The 18291-nt window shown below is 43.9% G+C and overlaps 1 protein-coding gene across 1 annotated transcript; it reads left to right on the plus strand.

Annotated features, from left to right (window-relative positions):
• Positions 1–7968: 7968 nt before the first annotated feature.
• Positions 7969–14487, plus strand: LOC115404725 (NXPE family member 3-like). The gene is made up of 6 exons (XM_030114115.1): positions 7969–7992; positions 9001–9435; positions 10336–10628; positions 13297–13367; positions 13652–13855; positions 13937–14487. Exons 1-6 carry the CDS (start codon positions 7969–7971, stop codon positions 14485–14487), a joined length of 1578 nt encoding a protein of 525 aa, XP_029969975.1.
• Positions 14488–18291: the final 3804 nt, after the last annotated feature.

The following is an 18291-nucleotide window of genomic DNA, read 5'->3' on the forward strand; positions in this document are numbered from 1 at the left end:
GATTAAGTTGGCATGAATTCAGCTATTGAAGAAAGTAATTAAATTAAAGGTCCATTTTTCAGCACTTCTTGGCATTTGAAGTATGATTTTTTTGATATTTGAGATGAGTAATTATGAATTTATGACCAAGCCTAAATATGCAGGACGTTTATTGCTAAATATATGATTCTAATAATAAATACCTGAACAAAACCAGTGGTTCTTTTCTTAATACTTCTTTTAGGAGGGACAAATTGTACTGTGATCGCGAATCAATGAAATATTATATTGGTCCAAAAATATAAGAGCACTTTTATCTGATTCGGGTTCTGTTTATTTTCTTTTTCTTTTGTTTTTTTCAGTTCCAGGTGAAGCTTGAGCCCATCATCGTCCCACACACCGACCATCAGAGGAATCACAGCTTCTGCTCCTTCCGACATCTTTCTCCTGAGGAGGCAGTTGATGAAAACCTCATATTAAACTCCATCACTTGGCCTGAAACTCCACCTCTGCTGCCTCCTCGTTCAATAAAGGACACCAGCGATCCGGCCCACAGCAGCTTCATCATTCTCCCAAAGGAGGGAGGAGGACAGTGGATCATTGGGGATCAGCTGAAGGTCAGGATCACAATGTTTGACTACTACAGTTGTCCTGAGAAGTATGGAGGTGATGTCTGAACTGCTCGACTACACAGCCCTGCTCTTGATGCAGGTGTTGCAGGTCAAGTGTTGGACCATCTCAACGGCACCTACTCTGTGGTTTTCCCTTTACTCTGGGAAGGATCTGCACAGGTGGAGGTAAATCTGAGACATTTTAAATGCTGGACATTCTGCAGATGTTTTTCATGAAGACCAAATCTTCAAGTGGATTCCCCATCTAACCAGGTGACTCTGGTCCACCCCAGTGAAGCAGTCACCGTGTTTCGCTGGTTGAACCGTGAACAGTCCGACAGAATCCCCTTCAGTCTTTTCCAGTCAGGTTCAGTTCTTGAGACGCCCTATAGTTATTATCCATAGCCATTGCCAACATGTTTAAGTACTGTCAAATGATCTTTGTGTCAACACTGGCATCGTTTTGACCTTCAATAAAATATGTAACCATGACATAAGTTGCCATATTATTATTAGAATAGTATTTGTGTTTGCTCATAATTTGATTGTTACTGTTTTCGCTTTAAAAGCTTTTTTTCTATTATTTTGAGAGGTGTGTGTGTGTGTGTGTGTGTGTGTGTGTGTGTGTGTGTGTGTGTGTTGGGGGGGGTGTCAGCAAGGTACTTACCTAGGGGGTTGATAAGGCTTGAACCGCCACTGATTGATCCCCACTAAGGGATATTGCTGGCAGTGGCTTTGTGAGTACTTTTTTTGAAGCAAAATTACTAAGTTGTTCGATTTATATTTATTTATTGATTGATTCGTGAAAATTTAATGTATATGTGAGAAGCACAGTCACCTTGGCCCATAACACTTAACTACACTTTAGATACCATGATAGGTAGTGTGACAGCATGTTTGGTAGTTATGCATTTTAGTTAGGTAAGTGATGTGTCTTAGATGTGTCTTAGCATTTCAGGTAGTGATGTTAGTCTCTAGGATTACCTGTGAGCCTATGCATTTCTGGTTTGTTACTTTTATGCTTATTGTAAGGCGCTCTGGATTAAGAGTGTCTGCCACATGCCTAAATTGTAAACTCGACATTTTTGACTCAAGGGCTGATGTGGGAAATTTTTTTCTGTTTTCTCAGGACACATGGTTTTCCAAGAGGTGAGTCGGAAGACCAGAAACAGGGTTCTTGGAAAAAAGACTCAGGAATGTCCAGAAGATGTTGAGGCGCTCATCTGGGCATGGGCCACAGAGGGAGCAGGAGCCTGTGCACAACAGACTAGTCATTCCAGGTCATGCAATATCCCAGGTTTGCCTCTAGTGTAGACTGTTGCAAAGCTGTCGGATTACGAGTAACAAAGTGGCATCCATGGCACTCTTGAGCAACCTGGGGCCACAAGCAGCTTCATTTAATGTGGCCTGCATTTTAATATTGGAATACTACCTTACTGACCCGAATATAGGATGATATTTTATTCTAGAACTCATATTCTCAAAAACGGGGTCCTATTGTAATCGAGGTCAAGACATTTTCTATTGTTATAGTGGCCATCTTGTAACCGGAGGGTTACCCATTCAATCCTGCGGGCTGGAGAGCTCATGCTGAAGTGTCCTTTAGCAAGACACTGGCTGCATCCGAAAGCTCAAGTAGTATGGATAGTAGTAGGCAAAGTAGTATGTCAGTCCCTGCAACTGCAGCTGTGCTGTTGGCTGAATGGCTGAAAAACAACACACAGCCCCTCGCCCAGGTGCAGGCTTATATGTGGGACACATGTCAGTTCAGGCCAGCATGGATCCGTGACAACATGGAGTCAACAATTCCCAAAGTCCTGGAAGAGTTCACCAGGCTTACCACTCCAGGCATGGTATGTCAAAACTCAAACACCTGGTCGCCTGGTGACTTAAGTTCAGTTTCTGCTAGAGTCTGCCACAGTAACTGAACTACTGTCACAGGTCTATGAATCATTTCACCATAAGGTAGTTCAGTTTGTGAAATGGAAGCCTTGCTCTCTTCCAGAAGGGGACAGATTTAGCCAGTTTGGAGAATGGAAACCGTTGCTCATTGCTTAGCCTTGAACCCCAGGCTTTCATTTACAGCTCCAAAGGAAATCCAGGAAAAACAGGCTGCAAAATCTGGTGTAATGGTGGCTTGCCGTACAGATTTGGCCAGCAGATTTCTCCGCCCCTATGCCAAAAAGGAATGCCTATTAGATCAGACTATCCATCCATCCATTCTCTGAACACCACTTTATCCCCAAAGGGGTCGCGGGGGGTGCTGGAGCCTATCCCAGCTGACTCGGGTGAAGGCAGGGGACACCCTGGACAGGTCGCCAGTCTGTCGCAAGGCTACATATACAGACACACAATCACACTCATATTCACACCTCAATTTAGAGTTATCAATTAACCTCAGCATATTTTTGGACTGTGGGAGGAAGCCGGAGGGCCCGGAGAAAACCCACGTATGCTCAGGGAGAACATGCAAACTCCATGCAGAAAGATCCCCGGGTTCGAACCCGACCTGGGAATGTTTCCAGCGGGTAGTATTTGATTTAGAGGGAAAGGTTACGCCTTCAGTGAACTTTCTGAAAACTCAGATACTCACGTGCAGGTAGATTGACCTCGTGTCTTTAGCTCATTCACTCCACAGCGGGTATCTTTGTTTTTTTTTTTTTTTCTGTTGTATCCTTAAATTTCTGTTCATGCCTATACCCCTCAGGGTGGGTACTACTTACCGGTATGCCTTTTATATCTTTAGATTGGGTTAGGATGTTTTTTTTAGTTGGCCTCAGTTGTGAATGTGTTTAAAATGTGTAAATTTTAAGATTGTTCTCCATTTCAAAATGTAGCTGTTTTACCCCCACACATACACACCATGGAGTTGTTGAATTGTTCATTCTTCATGTTGAATTGAATAAATGTTTTATATTTTTGCATTTTTGGAATGTATTTGATTAATGAATCATACTAATAATAAATAAGATAATATTTTAATGAAAAATATAATATTGGTAACTAATAATTAAAACAATACTGAAAAATATAATAGTAACTAATAATAAATAACTGATATAATAATGAAAAATATAATTTTTATGAATGAAAAAGAATACTTATACATTACCCAAATTGGGTTCAAATAATCCAACAAGGTGGTCTATGTGGACCCTTATTTGGGCTAAATGAACTACCCAATTTGTTGGGTTAAATAAACTAAAAAATCCAATTTTTGGGTTAAATGAACGAGCCCAACTTGTTGGGTTAAAATAACCCAGCATGTGTCAGGTCCAATATGTAACCAGTGTTGGGTTGGGAAACTACTCGAGTGCAAGACTGTCTCTGTCAGGAGGTTTTGCTGGAGGCTGATCCATCCAGCTGCATTCCTTCATTGTTTTCACATTCCTCACTCTCAGTAGTATGTTTTTCTCACCGTACACCGGTAAAGACAATCAGTTTCAGGATTTTTTCAGCATTCACTTCTTCAGCAACTCAGTCTCCACTGAGGTAAGACACATTAAACTTGCTGCAGATATGTTGTAAAAACTTGGTACCCCTGATCATTTTCAAGATTTTCCTTTATAAATCACTGGTTGTTCGGATCAGCAATTTCAGTTAAATGCATCATATAGCAGACAAACACAGTGATGTTTGAGAAGTGAAATGAAGTTTACAGGATTAACAGAAAGTGTGCAATAATTACTTAAACAAAAGCAGAAAACAGAAAAATGTCATCAATATTTAGTAGATCCTCCTTTTGCAGAAATAACAGCCTCTAAACGCCTCCTTATAGCTTCCAATGAGGGTCTGGATTCTGGCTGAAGGTTTTTTTGACCATTCTTCTTTACAAAACATCTCCAGTTCAGTGAGGTTTGAAGGTTTCCGAGCATGGACAACCACACAACATCTCTCTCCCCCTGTCTCTCAGTAGCTGGTTGGGTTTAAAAGGATCAGCTGCTCCAAGTGTGGGTCACAACATTGAACACTCTCAGCCTCCGTTGGTGCTGTGTTATCCCTGGCTGCATAAACACAACCCCCATATTGAGCGGATCAGGGAGGAGGTTAATTCCTGGAACCCATTCTGCTTGAGTCACTGTTTACGATCGGTGCTCACTCCTGGTGTATCTCTGCAGTCACCTCCACCTGAGCCTATTGATCTGTCAGCTGTTCCCGAAGTGTACCATATCCTGGCACCAGTATTCGCTAAGTGCAAGGCTCTGTCTCTTCCACCAAACCATCCTCATGACTGTGCTGCTATGGAGTCTTGCATTCAAGAGTCCCTGGTGGCTGGAACTGCATGTCTGTCTTTACCTCCACATCTAACATTTGGAGGGCATTTCTTTCAGCATTGGGGGCTAAGGTAAGCCTCTCCTCTGGTTTCCATCCTCAGTCCAATGGCCAGACGGAGCATCCAAGAGATGGAGACTCTACTCCAATGTGTAAGTTCTGAGGATCCTTCAGTCTGGAGCACTCTCCTTCTGTGGTTGGGTTAGGCACATAATTCCTCAGTCTGTTCTTCTGGTCTGTCTCCATTCCAGTGCTCTCTGGGATACCAGCCCCCTTTGTTCCCTCCCCAGGCACAAGATTTGGCTGTGCCCTCAGCTGAGGTGACCATGAAGAGGTGTGAGAAGGTCTGGAAGAGAGCGTGTGCTGCTTTACTCAAGTCCTTCCAGAGGATGGAGCGGCAGGCCAACTGGAGATGCACGACCACCCACTCTTATTCTCCTCATCAGAGTGTCTGGTTGCTCCCGCAGGCGTAAAACTGTCGTTGTGTCCTTGGGCAAGACACTTCACCCACCTTGCCTAAATATGAAAGTAGTGTGAGAGTGAATGGTCGGGGAGGGGGGGCGATGGGGCAGATTGGTAGCCTCGCTTCCATCAGTCTACCCCAGGGCAGCTGTGGCTACATTAGTAGCTTACCACCACCCAGTATGGAGAGAATGAATAATGCAATGTAAAGCGTCTTTGAGTGTCCAATAAAGCGCTATATACATAATATTTCACTGGTTTTACATAAAACCAATGCATTTGTGGCATTATGTGGTTGGAGGTGGGATTTCTATTGAGGGCCTGGGCCCTCATTGGCCACTTGCACCAGCGGGTGGTCCATAAAAGTGCTGTCTCTTTAGCTGCTCCCCCTTTGACCTCACGCATCTTCTCGCCGACTGGCATTTCACTTGCCTGTCCTTCGGTGCCTCGCGGTAGTAAGAGGAGCTCTGCTCTTCTTGGAAATTTGTAAAAATCTCTTTCTAATTAGAGCATCTATTTCTAGCTAGGACATTCGCTCACATAGACGCGGACCTATGCCTCTCGCGGCACGATCACTGGTAAGCGTATTTTTCATTTGTTGGGGTGCAGGGCTCCTGCAGCTAAGTTAGCTTACCTTTAGCCTAACTTAGCTTCTGTATTGCCGCTAGGCAACCGGTGTGGCTCTTGGCTCAGGCCTCTCCCTTTTGAGGAGCTGCGTTCTTTGGATGAGGCCCATAGCCACTGACACTTCTCTGCCAAGCAGGTAATTGACTGCAGGACCTTCGAAAACATGTATATCAAAGCAGTATTTTGTCCCTTTTCTGTAGTTGAAGGTTTTGAATTTGCCTTTATTCTTGAGCCTGCCTCCTGGACAATCCAACACAGCATGTGACTGCTGTAGTTCGGGCTTTGTCTTTAATGTGTCATAGGTGTCTTGAGAAATAACACTGGTGTCTGCTCCACTGTCTATTTTAAACTCAACCTCACTGCTTTGAAGCTGCAGTGTGACTGGCCACGGTGTGTTGATGTCTTTTACAGGGACAGCTCCCAGGAAAAATTTCTCTTGCTCATCTTTTTCAGTAAATACGGCACTGACCTGAAGGATGCGACACATGACAGCGTAGTGGCCTCTCTTACGGCAGTCCGCGTGTCTTGCCATGCTGTTTGCCGCATCTCGAGCACTTTCCCGGGACTGTACTGGCCGCACCTGAGGGCTGCTGTCTGGTAGATTGGTGGTGACCTTGGTGATCCCTTTTCTCTGGCTTGAGACTGCGTAGTCCCTTGTATGTGTGCGCGTCACCTCACACAATGCTGCAGCTCCACTCTGCTCCTAGATCTGTCCTTTGATCTGCTCCGACTGCCTCGCTTGTCTGCATGCTTTATCCAGGGTTAAATCCGACATCATTTGGAGCCTCTGGGACAAGTCTTTATCCAGGATGCCAATCACGAGTCTGTCCCTTATATTCTCGTTTTTTACAGCCCAAAAATCACATTTCTCGGCCAGTTTGTGCAGACTGCGGATGTATTCCTCCACACTTTCGCCATGTCTCTGCGCCCGCTGGTGAAATCTTGCTCTCTCATGGATCACGTTCACTTTCGACACGAAATAGCGGTCTAATTTCTCCATTACGGCATCAAACCTTTCTGCATCCGCAGCATTATCGTAGACAAAAGTCTTAACTATTTGTTCAACTTCACTCCCGAGGGAATACAACAGAGTAGAGACCTGCACGTCTTCTTCCTCTTTGTCGAGCTTGGTCGCTTTTCTGTACCTGTGGAATCTCTGCTTCCATTCAGGCCACAGCTCCGGGTGGGTGAAGTCAGAGTTGTCCGGCGGTGGGAACTTTGCCATGGTTAACTTCTGACACTGTTCAAGATTCAGTCCAAGTGTCTTAATCCAAGAACTTTAATAAATGAATGAAAATGAAATCCAATCACATGTCGGAGCTCTCCATTTCTAGGGTAAACATTCTACATTGCACATGCGCATATCTGTAGTACGGCTCTCATACAAGATAACTGCGTGGCCTTAACTAGTCCCTACATTACAGCTTGTACACCATTCCGATTATTTATTTTCTGACATTTTTTCTTTTGTTCTTTCTTGACCCATGAGTCTCTTCCCACTTATCTAGCATAATGCTCCACACAAAGACGAGAGAGAGTTTTCAGTAGGAAAATAAGAGCTTTTCACAGGAGGGTGTTCTCTAGTAAATGTGACTACTCCATGAGTTCAACCTGGAAGTTCCTGTTTTTGTTTGTTCTAATAATGACATAAAATTGTGTTTATCCAAACTCCCCATCTTGTGGGTAACTTTAATTCCTACATATGTGAACATATTCCCATCTATTGTGAGCAGATATTTGGAATATACTCTGTTCAAGAGGTCAATTGGAAAAAGCTGAATCTCTCAATGGTTCAATTTGTAGCCTGAGAGGTAAGGATATATGCAAAAGCAGATCACACGTTGTGATCTTGTCTCCATTATCTATTAGTGTCTTTGTCTTATGCTTTTTTTTTTTTTTTTAATTTGCAGAACAGTCTCAAAGGAAGTTGTGATCAGGGCTGATCACCATGAAGTTCGTCTCCAGGAATTCTGTCATCATTTTCCTATTTCCAGCTATGTGCCTCCTCATCTTCAGAATGTATACCAAGATTGTTCCTAAGGTGAGAACTTGCTAATTTGTAGTGGAAGATAAAACTGTTTTTAAAGTAGAAAATGTTAAAGGGGCTGTGTCCTGCTTTTTTAGCTAGTCCAAACCCTCGAAATGCCATTAACATGGTAATAATTTATTTTTGGCGCTAAGGAAAAGTAATTTTGTGTGAAATAAAAGATTTTCTGGGGCTAATTCTGAAACCCGGAAGAGAAAACGCTCTGTTTCACTGAAAATCCCGCCTCTCCCCCTGTGAACTTTGACTGACAGCGTACTTCAACCAATCAGCGCTTCAAAACAAATACGCTAGCTAGCTTTAGCTCTTTAGCTCTAGCTTCTCCACACGCAAAAACGTCTTTTCCTGTGAGAAACTCACCAAGCGCAGACCCTTCAGACCCTTCAGACTCTTGCTCTTGCTTGACTGTTGCTTTCAGACGATGGTCAAAGTTTATCTCCGTAATCGGAGTTACAAAAAGCAGCAACGCTGATTGCCGAGGGCCTGCGGGAGGGGGGCTCATCTTCACCGTGTAACGTCCATGTGGGAAACAGAGCGTTTTCATGGGTGCGGGAGGGGCTGCCTCTCTGAGCAGCAGAAACACGAGGAAAGCTCAAACACGCAGGCACGAAGGAAAAATACACTTTGGGGGTGTTTTTGGTGAGTACATAACTATATAACAAGGTTAAAACATACAAAAAGTGAATTTTGCATGATACATCCCCTTTAATGGAGCAGAAAAAAAAAAGTAAAGTCATCTACACAAGGTTACATGCCCCACATGTCCAACCCGGACTGGGAACAAGGCATTTCCAGTACTAATGCACCAGGTGTTGCACATTTTTGCTGTAATACAAACAAACAAACAGACAAACAAACAAACAAACAGACAAACAAACAAAAACAAAAATACATAAATAAATAAACACTTGGCAAAGCTTCAATATTGACAGGTCTGTGTCTGTCTGGCCATTCAGAAAGCAACAATACTATACTGAAACTATCCTGTGGCTGTTTCAGTTTCAGGATGAAGTTGACCCGATCACCACCGCACGAGTTACCAGTAAACATCAAAGGAATCTCAGTTTCTGTTCCTTGCAACATCTTTCTCCTGAAGAGGCTGTTGAGGAAAACTTCATATTAAACTCCATTGCTTGGCCTGAAACTCCGCCTCTGCTGCCTCCTCGTTCAATAAATGACACCAGCGATCCGGCCCACAGCAGCTTCATCATTCTCCCAAACGAGGGAGGAGGACAGTGGATCATTGGGGATCGGCTGGAGGTCAGGATCACAATGTTCGACCACCACGGTCATTCCAAGAAATATGGAGGAGATGTCTTAACTGCTCGACTGCACAGCCCTGCTCTTGATGCAGGTGTTGCAGGTCAAGTGTTGGACCATCTCAACGGCACCTACTCTGTTGTTTTCCCTTTACTCTGGGAAGGATCTGCACAGGTGGAGGTAAGTGCTATTGGGATGATGTTAAAGCGATACTTCAACATTTTGGCAAATTGGCCCATTTAGGGCAATTCCCTAGTCATTTAGAACAGAGTACTTACTTTTTTTGTGAGGGCGAGCTGTTGTTTATTCAGCGGTGGGTCTGAGGAGAGCTTCACGGCGGACATAATGGAAGTGGATGGTACAGTAGCTTCCCTTGTCAAACTCATCAAATACACAATCCAACAACCCCAAAAACACTTTGGTGGACACTTTATAATCTGCACATTCACTACGCTGTGAAACACCTACAAATAATATTGTAGCGTTACGACACTGAAGCAAATACTGGGAACTACTTTTTCATTTTAAATCACTACGCCCAGACGCCATGTTTAGTAAGTAGTTCCGTCTTAGCAATCTTCACAAAAACCACTCAATCTCGGAATTTTGCATTAATATTTCACAGCGTAGTGAATGTGCGGATTATAACATGTCTACCAAAGTGTTTGGGGGTTGTTGGATTGTGTATTTGATGAGTTTGACGAGGGAAGCAACTGTACCATCCACTTCCATTATGTCTGCCGTGAAGCTCTCCTCGGACTCACCGCTGAATAAACAACAGCTCACCCTCACAAAAAAAGTAAGTAGGCTGTTCTAAATGACTAAGGAATTGCCCTAAATGGGCCAATTTGCCAAAATGTTGAAGTATCGCTGTAACACCACCTCATACATGATGTGATGTTTATCAACTGAGGCTAACGGCAGAATTACATCATCACCTGAAATTTATTTAATGGTCAAATGGAAACAAAAAACTTTGAGATTTGTCTTAAGCTGCACATTGATGGAGAGACACATGGAAGGGACAATGACGTTGATTTGGTTAAAAACTGTGAAAGTTCTTTTTCTCCATCTTGTCAGGTGACTCTGGTTCACCCCAGTGAGGCAGTCGCCGTGCTCCACAGGCTGATCTATGACCAGCCCGATCGGATTGCTTACAACGCCCTGTTCAGGTCGGGTTCAGTCAATGAAACCACCATCTGCGGCATCTGCATGCGTCCGACCCAGCATCCCCTCTGTGACTACACTGACGTCCGTACAGGAGAACCGTGGTTCTGCTACAAGCCAAAGACGCTGAGCTGTGATCACAGGATCACTCACACAGCAGGACCAGTCAGAGAGGCAACCCTTCTAAAAAGCAATCTTTTTCAAAGGTGTATGTTCAGTTTTCCTGAGTATAGTGTAGCCCCTCCATTCCTTATATAATTTTGGGGAGGGTCCTGAGTTCCTATTTTACTTTTTTTTTTTTTTTTTTTAGTGCTTGAGTTGTATTTTTTGAGAAACTTATCAGCAGAAACAAATAGAAAAACCCATGAAATGTAATGACCAGCCATCACTCTCTCAAGATTTATCATGATCAAACTGTACTAACCCATGTCTTTTAGTAATTATAACTATACAGGAACAATAAATCTCTCTTATCCCACAGTCAACAAATCACAAATAAAGCCAGTAAAATTAAAATTAATAAACAAAAATCAGTGGGCCCACTCTCACTCGCACACACAGACCTGCAAAACACTAATAATCAAAATAAAAGTTCCGTTGCAGGCCTGAAGTAATGCTTGTGATCTGCGAGGCCTAAAACTGGATGGCCGCTTCACTCCGAAGAGCAATGGAAATAAAAATTAGTACCTTTTTTTCCAAAGAACCGTCAGAAGATTACCAGCCTTTGGCCTTGAATGCTACAGGATGCAGGTCTTAGCTGGATGCAGGACTCTCCAGACTGCAGGCCTCCGCACGTGCACAGGTCCAGAATCCTTCACCTCCCAGCCAGCTAAGAGCAGCATCCCAGTGATGGTCCGGAGCAGACAGGGACAACTCCTCAGTTTCCTCAGGGAAAAAACCACTCTGCAGCCTGTTTTAGTGACAAACGTGGCTGAAAGTCCGTTCTTTGACCAGCAAACGAACGGCAGCCTCACTTGATCCACTTCGCCGACGGAAAAAACACATATGAGTCCACAGCAGGCTCCCTTTTTTACACTACAATTTCACATGACATGAAATACATTCTCTTTTTTTAACAGACACATTTTACAGAAATGATAACTTTTTTGAAATATATATACACACACACACACACACACACACATATATATATATGTATGCATATATATATATATACATATATATGTGTACATATATATATATATATATATATGTGTGTGTGTGTGTGTGTGTATATATGTGTGTGTATATATATATATATAAATGTACAAATTATACATTTTTTTTAAACATGGTGTTCACCGGGTTACAATAGTCAGATATTTGTCTGCCATATTGAGGTGCAGTGAAAACTAAATTGAATGACGTCTGAGAAACATGAACAAGTATGGCTGACAGTCGCTAAGTTTGTGTCGTTATCAATGCAAAAATCATATTCACCTATTTAATGCCACTTTATAAAGTTACTAAACAGTTTAAGAGAAGATGAGAAAACTCAAGATGACTTTTATTAATCCTTCAGTGGGGAAATTGCTTCAAATTCTACAATTCTACAATTCTTGTAGTAATTTTTGTCCAAAAAAACTTACAACACAAGCAAGAATTCAGACATAAGGAAAAACCTTTAGTAAGTGCAAAAAGTGCTTCAAGTGCAATTGGTCAAAGGTGTTGCCATCAAGTTGCAGAAGAAGTGCCAGCCCTCCCCCCTTTTTTTTCCACTTAGTCAGTGCTAAATAGGTGCTGGGTTTTGGACCACCTGACTTATTCTACCCCTAAGGTGGAGTCATATTAAGTGCCTAGGTGTTCTCTGAACAATCGAGTCTTCAATTGTCTCTTAAAGGTAGAAAGGGACTCGGCAGAAAGCACAGAGTTTGGTATTATGTCCCAGCATTTGAGACCATTGGCACCATTTGACACCATCTGGTAGTATGATCCACCATTTTCACACGTTAATTTTGTTTGGCTCACTTTCAGACTGTACTTTTGAGAGCAGACCAAACACACGGACAACATCCATGCAACAGGTGCTTGTTTGGGGGCACCTGAAGGCAACAATGATCAGACTGGCAGAAGATAAAATCCGCCTCATCTGATTGTTGTGGACTGAAACTGGAAGTTCCGGCTTCAGCAGCCGGCAAGCAGCTGGCGGCTAACCACAAACAACCACAATAAGTAGTCTTCTGGCCTGAAATGTGTCAGGCACATTATAACAGCCAGACCTCCATTCTGCTGGTTTGATGCTGGATAGCATTCAGCGACACAGTAATAAACAAGTCAACTCCAATCCATGAACAGTTAAGCCAGCTGGCAGTTAATGTGGCATAGCTGAGATTTGCTACATGGAGCGAGAAGAGGTGCTTTAGGTGGGTCTGTTCAATGCTGGAATTGCAATCTCACAGCCAATCAGGATTTTATGAATGAGATGTCCCCTGCTTCTGAGGTATATGCAGGGGGCATATCGTGCAATGAGTCATTGATACGAATGCAACTCTGAAATAGGCAGAAACACTGAAATCATGGAAATCATCGGTGCTCTTGTTTGTTTTAATAAAGACACCACACACATATGCATACAGTTACAGCATTCTATAAACATCAACAATGGAGAGTACACAGACTTATATGGACACACAACGAAGATTATCTTGGTGAAAATCATTAAATTCTATTATTCATAAAAATGCAAACATTACCACTGCATCATTACCAAGTCCCAGGAGAATGTAGACTGGGATTCATTATTGAGGCAGCCATTTTTGTTATTGTCCATCGACCCATGGTGTTTTCAAAAAGTGACATTTACTGTAGTTAAAACAGGTCAGTTTTGTTCATGTTCATGTGCTATCAGAAACTATACTGTCTTTCTTGCTTCAGAGGCGTGAACCTGAAAGTCTTCATTGGAGCATCAGGACCTGCTCAAGTCACTGTGTTGTCAAAAAAGGAAGGTAAATCCAAACTTGAGCTGACATTGACAAACTTATAGTGCCACCATCATAACATACTGATAAAACAAATAAAAAATGTGTACAAATAAACGAGAAAAAAACACATTGTTTCTGACAAGGAGATAAAAAAAATACCAACAGTGCATTGACTCGATATTTACATGTAAGAAAGGTTGAAAAAGAATGCAGCACTACATTCCATTGAGAAAACAATTATATTTTTGTACAGTTTTTATTTTTAACGTTAACAAATGGATTGATTCAGTGGGTTTCTTTGCTACAAGATCAGCCAGAGGCAGGAAGCAGAAGTGTGTCTGGAGCAGCAGGTTATTACTACAAAGGTGTTTGGCAATCACTGCGTGACACTCCAGTTCACCAGTTCAACACAACATCAGCCATCACTGAGTGTCTGAGACACAAGGAGATCCACATGTATGGAGACTCCACGGTCAGGCAGTGGTTTGAGTACCTCCTCAAAGTACAACCAGGTATTCACTCTGTTACAATCTCTTGTTTGATTTTCATTTTCCTTCCAATTTGATTTCATGTCATGTTTCTATTACACCCAGATCTCCACCAGTTTGACCTGCACAACCCGGCACAGTCCGGCCCATTGTTGGCTCTGGACTATAAGAATAACATCAAGGTGACTTTCCGCTGCCATGGTCCTCCAATCCGTTTCACTGTCTCAAGCAGTGAGATGCGTTACATTGCCAACGAACTGGACGGAGTCGCTGGAGGAGCCAACACTGTCATCATTTTTGGCATCTGGGCACATTATGGCACTTTCCCCATTGAGATCTACATCCGGCGGCTGATGACCATTCGGAAAGCAGTGTTGCGCCTGTTGGCCAGGGCTCCAGACACTTTGGTCATCATCAGAACTCCAAACCCCAAAAGTTCACATGGATTTGAGGAGTTTTCTGCCAGTGATTGGTACTCCATCCAACAAGACAGGGTTCTTCGTACCATATTCAAAGGAATAAACGTTCATCTGGTGGATGCCTGGGAAATGACTCTGGCCCACTGGCTGCCTCACAACACCCACCCTGAACCTCCCATTATCAAGAATATGATGAATGTTAAATTGTCCTACATATGCTCTGGAAATAGCAATTAGTGTCTGGTGAGCAGAGACGGAAGGCTGAGAAGTGTATTTACATTTGTTGCTGTAACTGAGTTTGTAATTTTTAAGGACTTTTTGTAAAAAGGTAATGTTACTTTTGCTCAAGTACATTTTGATCAAAATATTTTGCTGACTTACATAATCCCTCAAGTTACTGAGTGAAAAATGTGGAGCAGGCTATTGTGTTGGGCAGGGCATTTTATTCAGTTCTTGGATCAGCAGTCTGGGTCTTCACTCTTTAATAAAGACAATCAATGTTTTATGTTTCTCTAAAAAGGAAAAACAGCACAGTTTGTCTTTAAAGGGCAACTCCGGTTTTTTGACACCTGGACCTTATTTCTAGGTGTGTGCATGCTCATATAATCACTCAGACAAACATCGTGCAGCTCGGAGTCCTTCAGAAGTTATTTAGATCCAAACGATGTAGCCGCACTAGCGGGGGTGCCACAGCAATGGAGCGTTAGCGCTGGACATAATCTCTGCAAAGTCGCTCATTTCGGCTGTATTTTTCCTCCATCGGCGCTGGGTTGCCTTTCGGTCGGAAGCAGGGCCTCCGGCGGTGTCCCGCGGCCTGGCCTGGAGCGCGCATCCGCCGGGCGGCGGAGATCTGGATTCTCCCGGCGAGGAGAGAGCTCCGGCCGTCGTGCGTCCCGCGGCCGGCGTGGAGCACGCATCCGCCGGGGAGCGGAGATACGCTTCCTCCCGGCGAGGAGAGAGCTCCGGCCGCGGCGCGGCGGGACGTCACGCGTCCCGCGGCCGGCCTGGAGCGCGCATCCGCCGGGCGGCGGAGATCTGGATTCTCCCGGCGAGGAGAGAGCTCCGGCCGTCGTGCGTCCCGCGGCCGGCGTGGAGCACGCATCCGCCAGGGAGCAGAGATACGCTTCCTCCCGTCAAGGAGAGAGCTCCGGGCCATCGCCCGTCCCGCGGCCGGCGTGGAGCGTGCATCCGCCGGGGAGCGGAGATACGCTTCCTCCCGGCGAGGAGAGAGCTGCGGCCTCGGCGCGGCGGGCCGTCGCACTTCCCGCGTCCCGCGGCCGGCCCGGAGCGCGCATCCGCCGGGGAGCAGAGATACGCATCCTCCCGGCGAGGAGAGACATCCAGCGGCCCAGCGGCCGCGCGTGAGCCGTGCGTCTTCGCCGGTGTCCGGAGCCTCCGTGGAGCAGCTGAGGGCCGTTTTCCAACTCGGCCCCTGGAAGTCAGACGCCGGGGCACTGTGACAGCCGAGGCCGACTCAAAGTGCCTTTCTGCTGGGGAGAGTGTAGAATAATTTTATAATATTCTTTACATCATGCTTATTATATTATGTTATTTGCTATTGTTCATGTGTTCATGTAATGCATGTCTCTGTTAGTTATAGTATGCTAGTAGACGCAGGTGTAGAAAAGACATGTATCCTTTTTCTGTTCGCCAGCATGCCATGTTTCATTTTTACGGCAGCCTCTTGGCAGCTGGACAGTTTGTTTTTTCTAAAGTTAAGACTACAGGCCAATTGTCTCTCTGTCTCCCTCTGGTGCAAATGAGGCTCATTGGACAAGAAATGTGATACTATGATCTGTTGCACAACACCTGGCATTTGGGAAGACTTGATGGAGACTTGATGGAGACTTGATGGAGGCTGAGAGGGCCTCCCAAGGGGTCACGGACCTTGACCTTTGTAGGGAGGGGGGAACAATTGTGTCTTGACGAAGAGTCCATGGAGAGTTGACGAACTCCCAAGAAATAGTATAAATAGATGGAGCGGAGAGCGATCGGCGCGTCAGTTCTTTTGGTCAACCTGGCTGCCAGGAGGGTTTTTTGGGAATAAAGTCCTCCTTTTGCATTCTGACTCTGACTCTGCCTGATTTTTCTGAGGAGAACTACGATGGAAGACTTCAAGAACCAAGAGTGGATATACTTGAAGATTTTACGTTTTTTCTGGAATATATGTTTGTGGGGTTTTTTGCACCGTGACTGGCCTAGGATACTTTTTAAAATAAAATTCCACGACAAGAGGAGTGCCGCAACGTTCCCATCCGAGCTAATTGTGGCTAAGTTAGCGAAAACTGTCAGCTCTTCAGCTGACCCACCTGAAGACGGTAGACGAGCTGACTTTATGATAACACTGGCGATGGATGAAGAAATACAGCCGAAATGAGCAATTTTGCAGAGATTATGTCCAGCGCTAATGCTCCATTGCTGTGGCACCCCCGCTAGTGCGGCTACATCGTTTGGATCTAAATAACTTCTGAAGGACTCCGAGCTGCACGATGTTTGTCTGAGTGAGTATATGAGCATGCACACACCTATAAATAAGGTCCAGGTGTCAAAAAACCGGAGTTGCCCTTTAAGGAATGTCGTGGACCTTGGGCCAGGGGTGGCTCTTGGAAGACCCACAACCTTCTGGTAGGATTATTCACCTTTAGACAGTCGAGACTCGACACTCGCCCATTCAGCCCCAACGTTCTTGTCATGGACCAAACAGTCCGGCAGTGGGGGCAAACAGGAAAACTCAAGTTTGTTTGAAAAAAAAAAAAACCTTTTGTTTTATTTACCAGAAAACTAGAAAAAAAAACACAAACATAAGTTCTAAAGTATTGATTTTACCAGGCAATAATCATCAATATCCATATAAACATCAGCACTTCTGGCTTTTTCTGTTGCTACTCAAAGATTATGGCACAAGCTGCCACTGCACATTAGACAATCTCCTTCACGGTGCATTTTCAAAACAACTCTCGGTGTGTTAACCCAAAGAGTTCATTTCAAGCGAAAATGAATATGTTCCACAACTGTATTTCACATTTGTTGTTCGACATGAACTAGGTGGGGTCTCTGCACTCATTTCTTCTTTTTAACAATACTGTCTGAGTCAGGTGGTTTTGCTGGAGGCTGATCCATCCATCTGCATTCCTTCTTTGATTTCACATTCCTCACTGTCAGTAATATGTTTCTCATCGTACATCATGTTGCTCAAATCAATGAAACAAGGGCGCTCAAATTTATGCACCTGCCTACTTTTGTTTAAGTAATTATTGCATACTTTCTGTTAATCCTATAAACTTCATTTCACTTCTCAAACATCACTGTATTTTGATGTGATCGACGGCATTGTGATGGAAATTGTTGTGTGTTTAATACACTGTATGACCAAAAGTAATTGCTCACCCATCGAAACGATCAGAATCAGGTGTTCTCATCACATGGCCTGGCCACAAGTGTATAAAGTCCAGCAGGAATGCAGACTGTTTTGACAAACATTTGTGAAAGAATGGGCCGCTCTCAGGAGCTCAGTGAATTCCAGTGTGGAACTGTCATAGGACGCCACCTGTGCAACAAATCCAGTCATGAAATTTCTTCACTCCCAAATATCCACAGTCAACTGTCTGCTTTATTATAAGAAAATGGAAGTTTGGGAACAACAGCAACTCAGCCACGAAGTGATCGGCCATGTAAACTGCCTATTTCCTTCCACCTTTGCCAAAGCCATATAATGTACATATTTTAGGGATATAGAGAATTCCAGATCCTCTAATTGTGTATGTGCTTGGTGTCATGTGGAAGGAAATTTTGTAAGCTTTTAGTTGGTTCCACCAGTTATTCCAAAACATTAATAGCTGTGTTGTTTTTAAGAAAAATAGAACCACATGTTCTATGCTTTCAAGCGATTTCGCCAAAACGTCAACAATACAACTTAATGGCTCTCGTGGCAGGCAATAACCACGGCCCCAGCAACATTGGTATATTTAGTCATTTTAGAGCTTGGAGAATGGGAATCAGGCCGTAGCTAGGGATGGGACTTTCTCAGCCCATGTGAGTCTC

Source organism: Salarias fasciatus, chromosome 17, assembly GCF_902148845.1.
Source record: "Salarias fasciatus chromosome 17, fSalaFa1.1, whole genome shotgun sequence".
In the NCBI taxonomy this organism is placed as follows: domain Eukaryota; kingdom Metazoa; phylum Chordata; class Actinopteri; order Blenniiformes; family Blenniidae; genus Salarias; species Salarias fasciatus.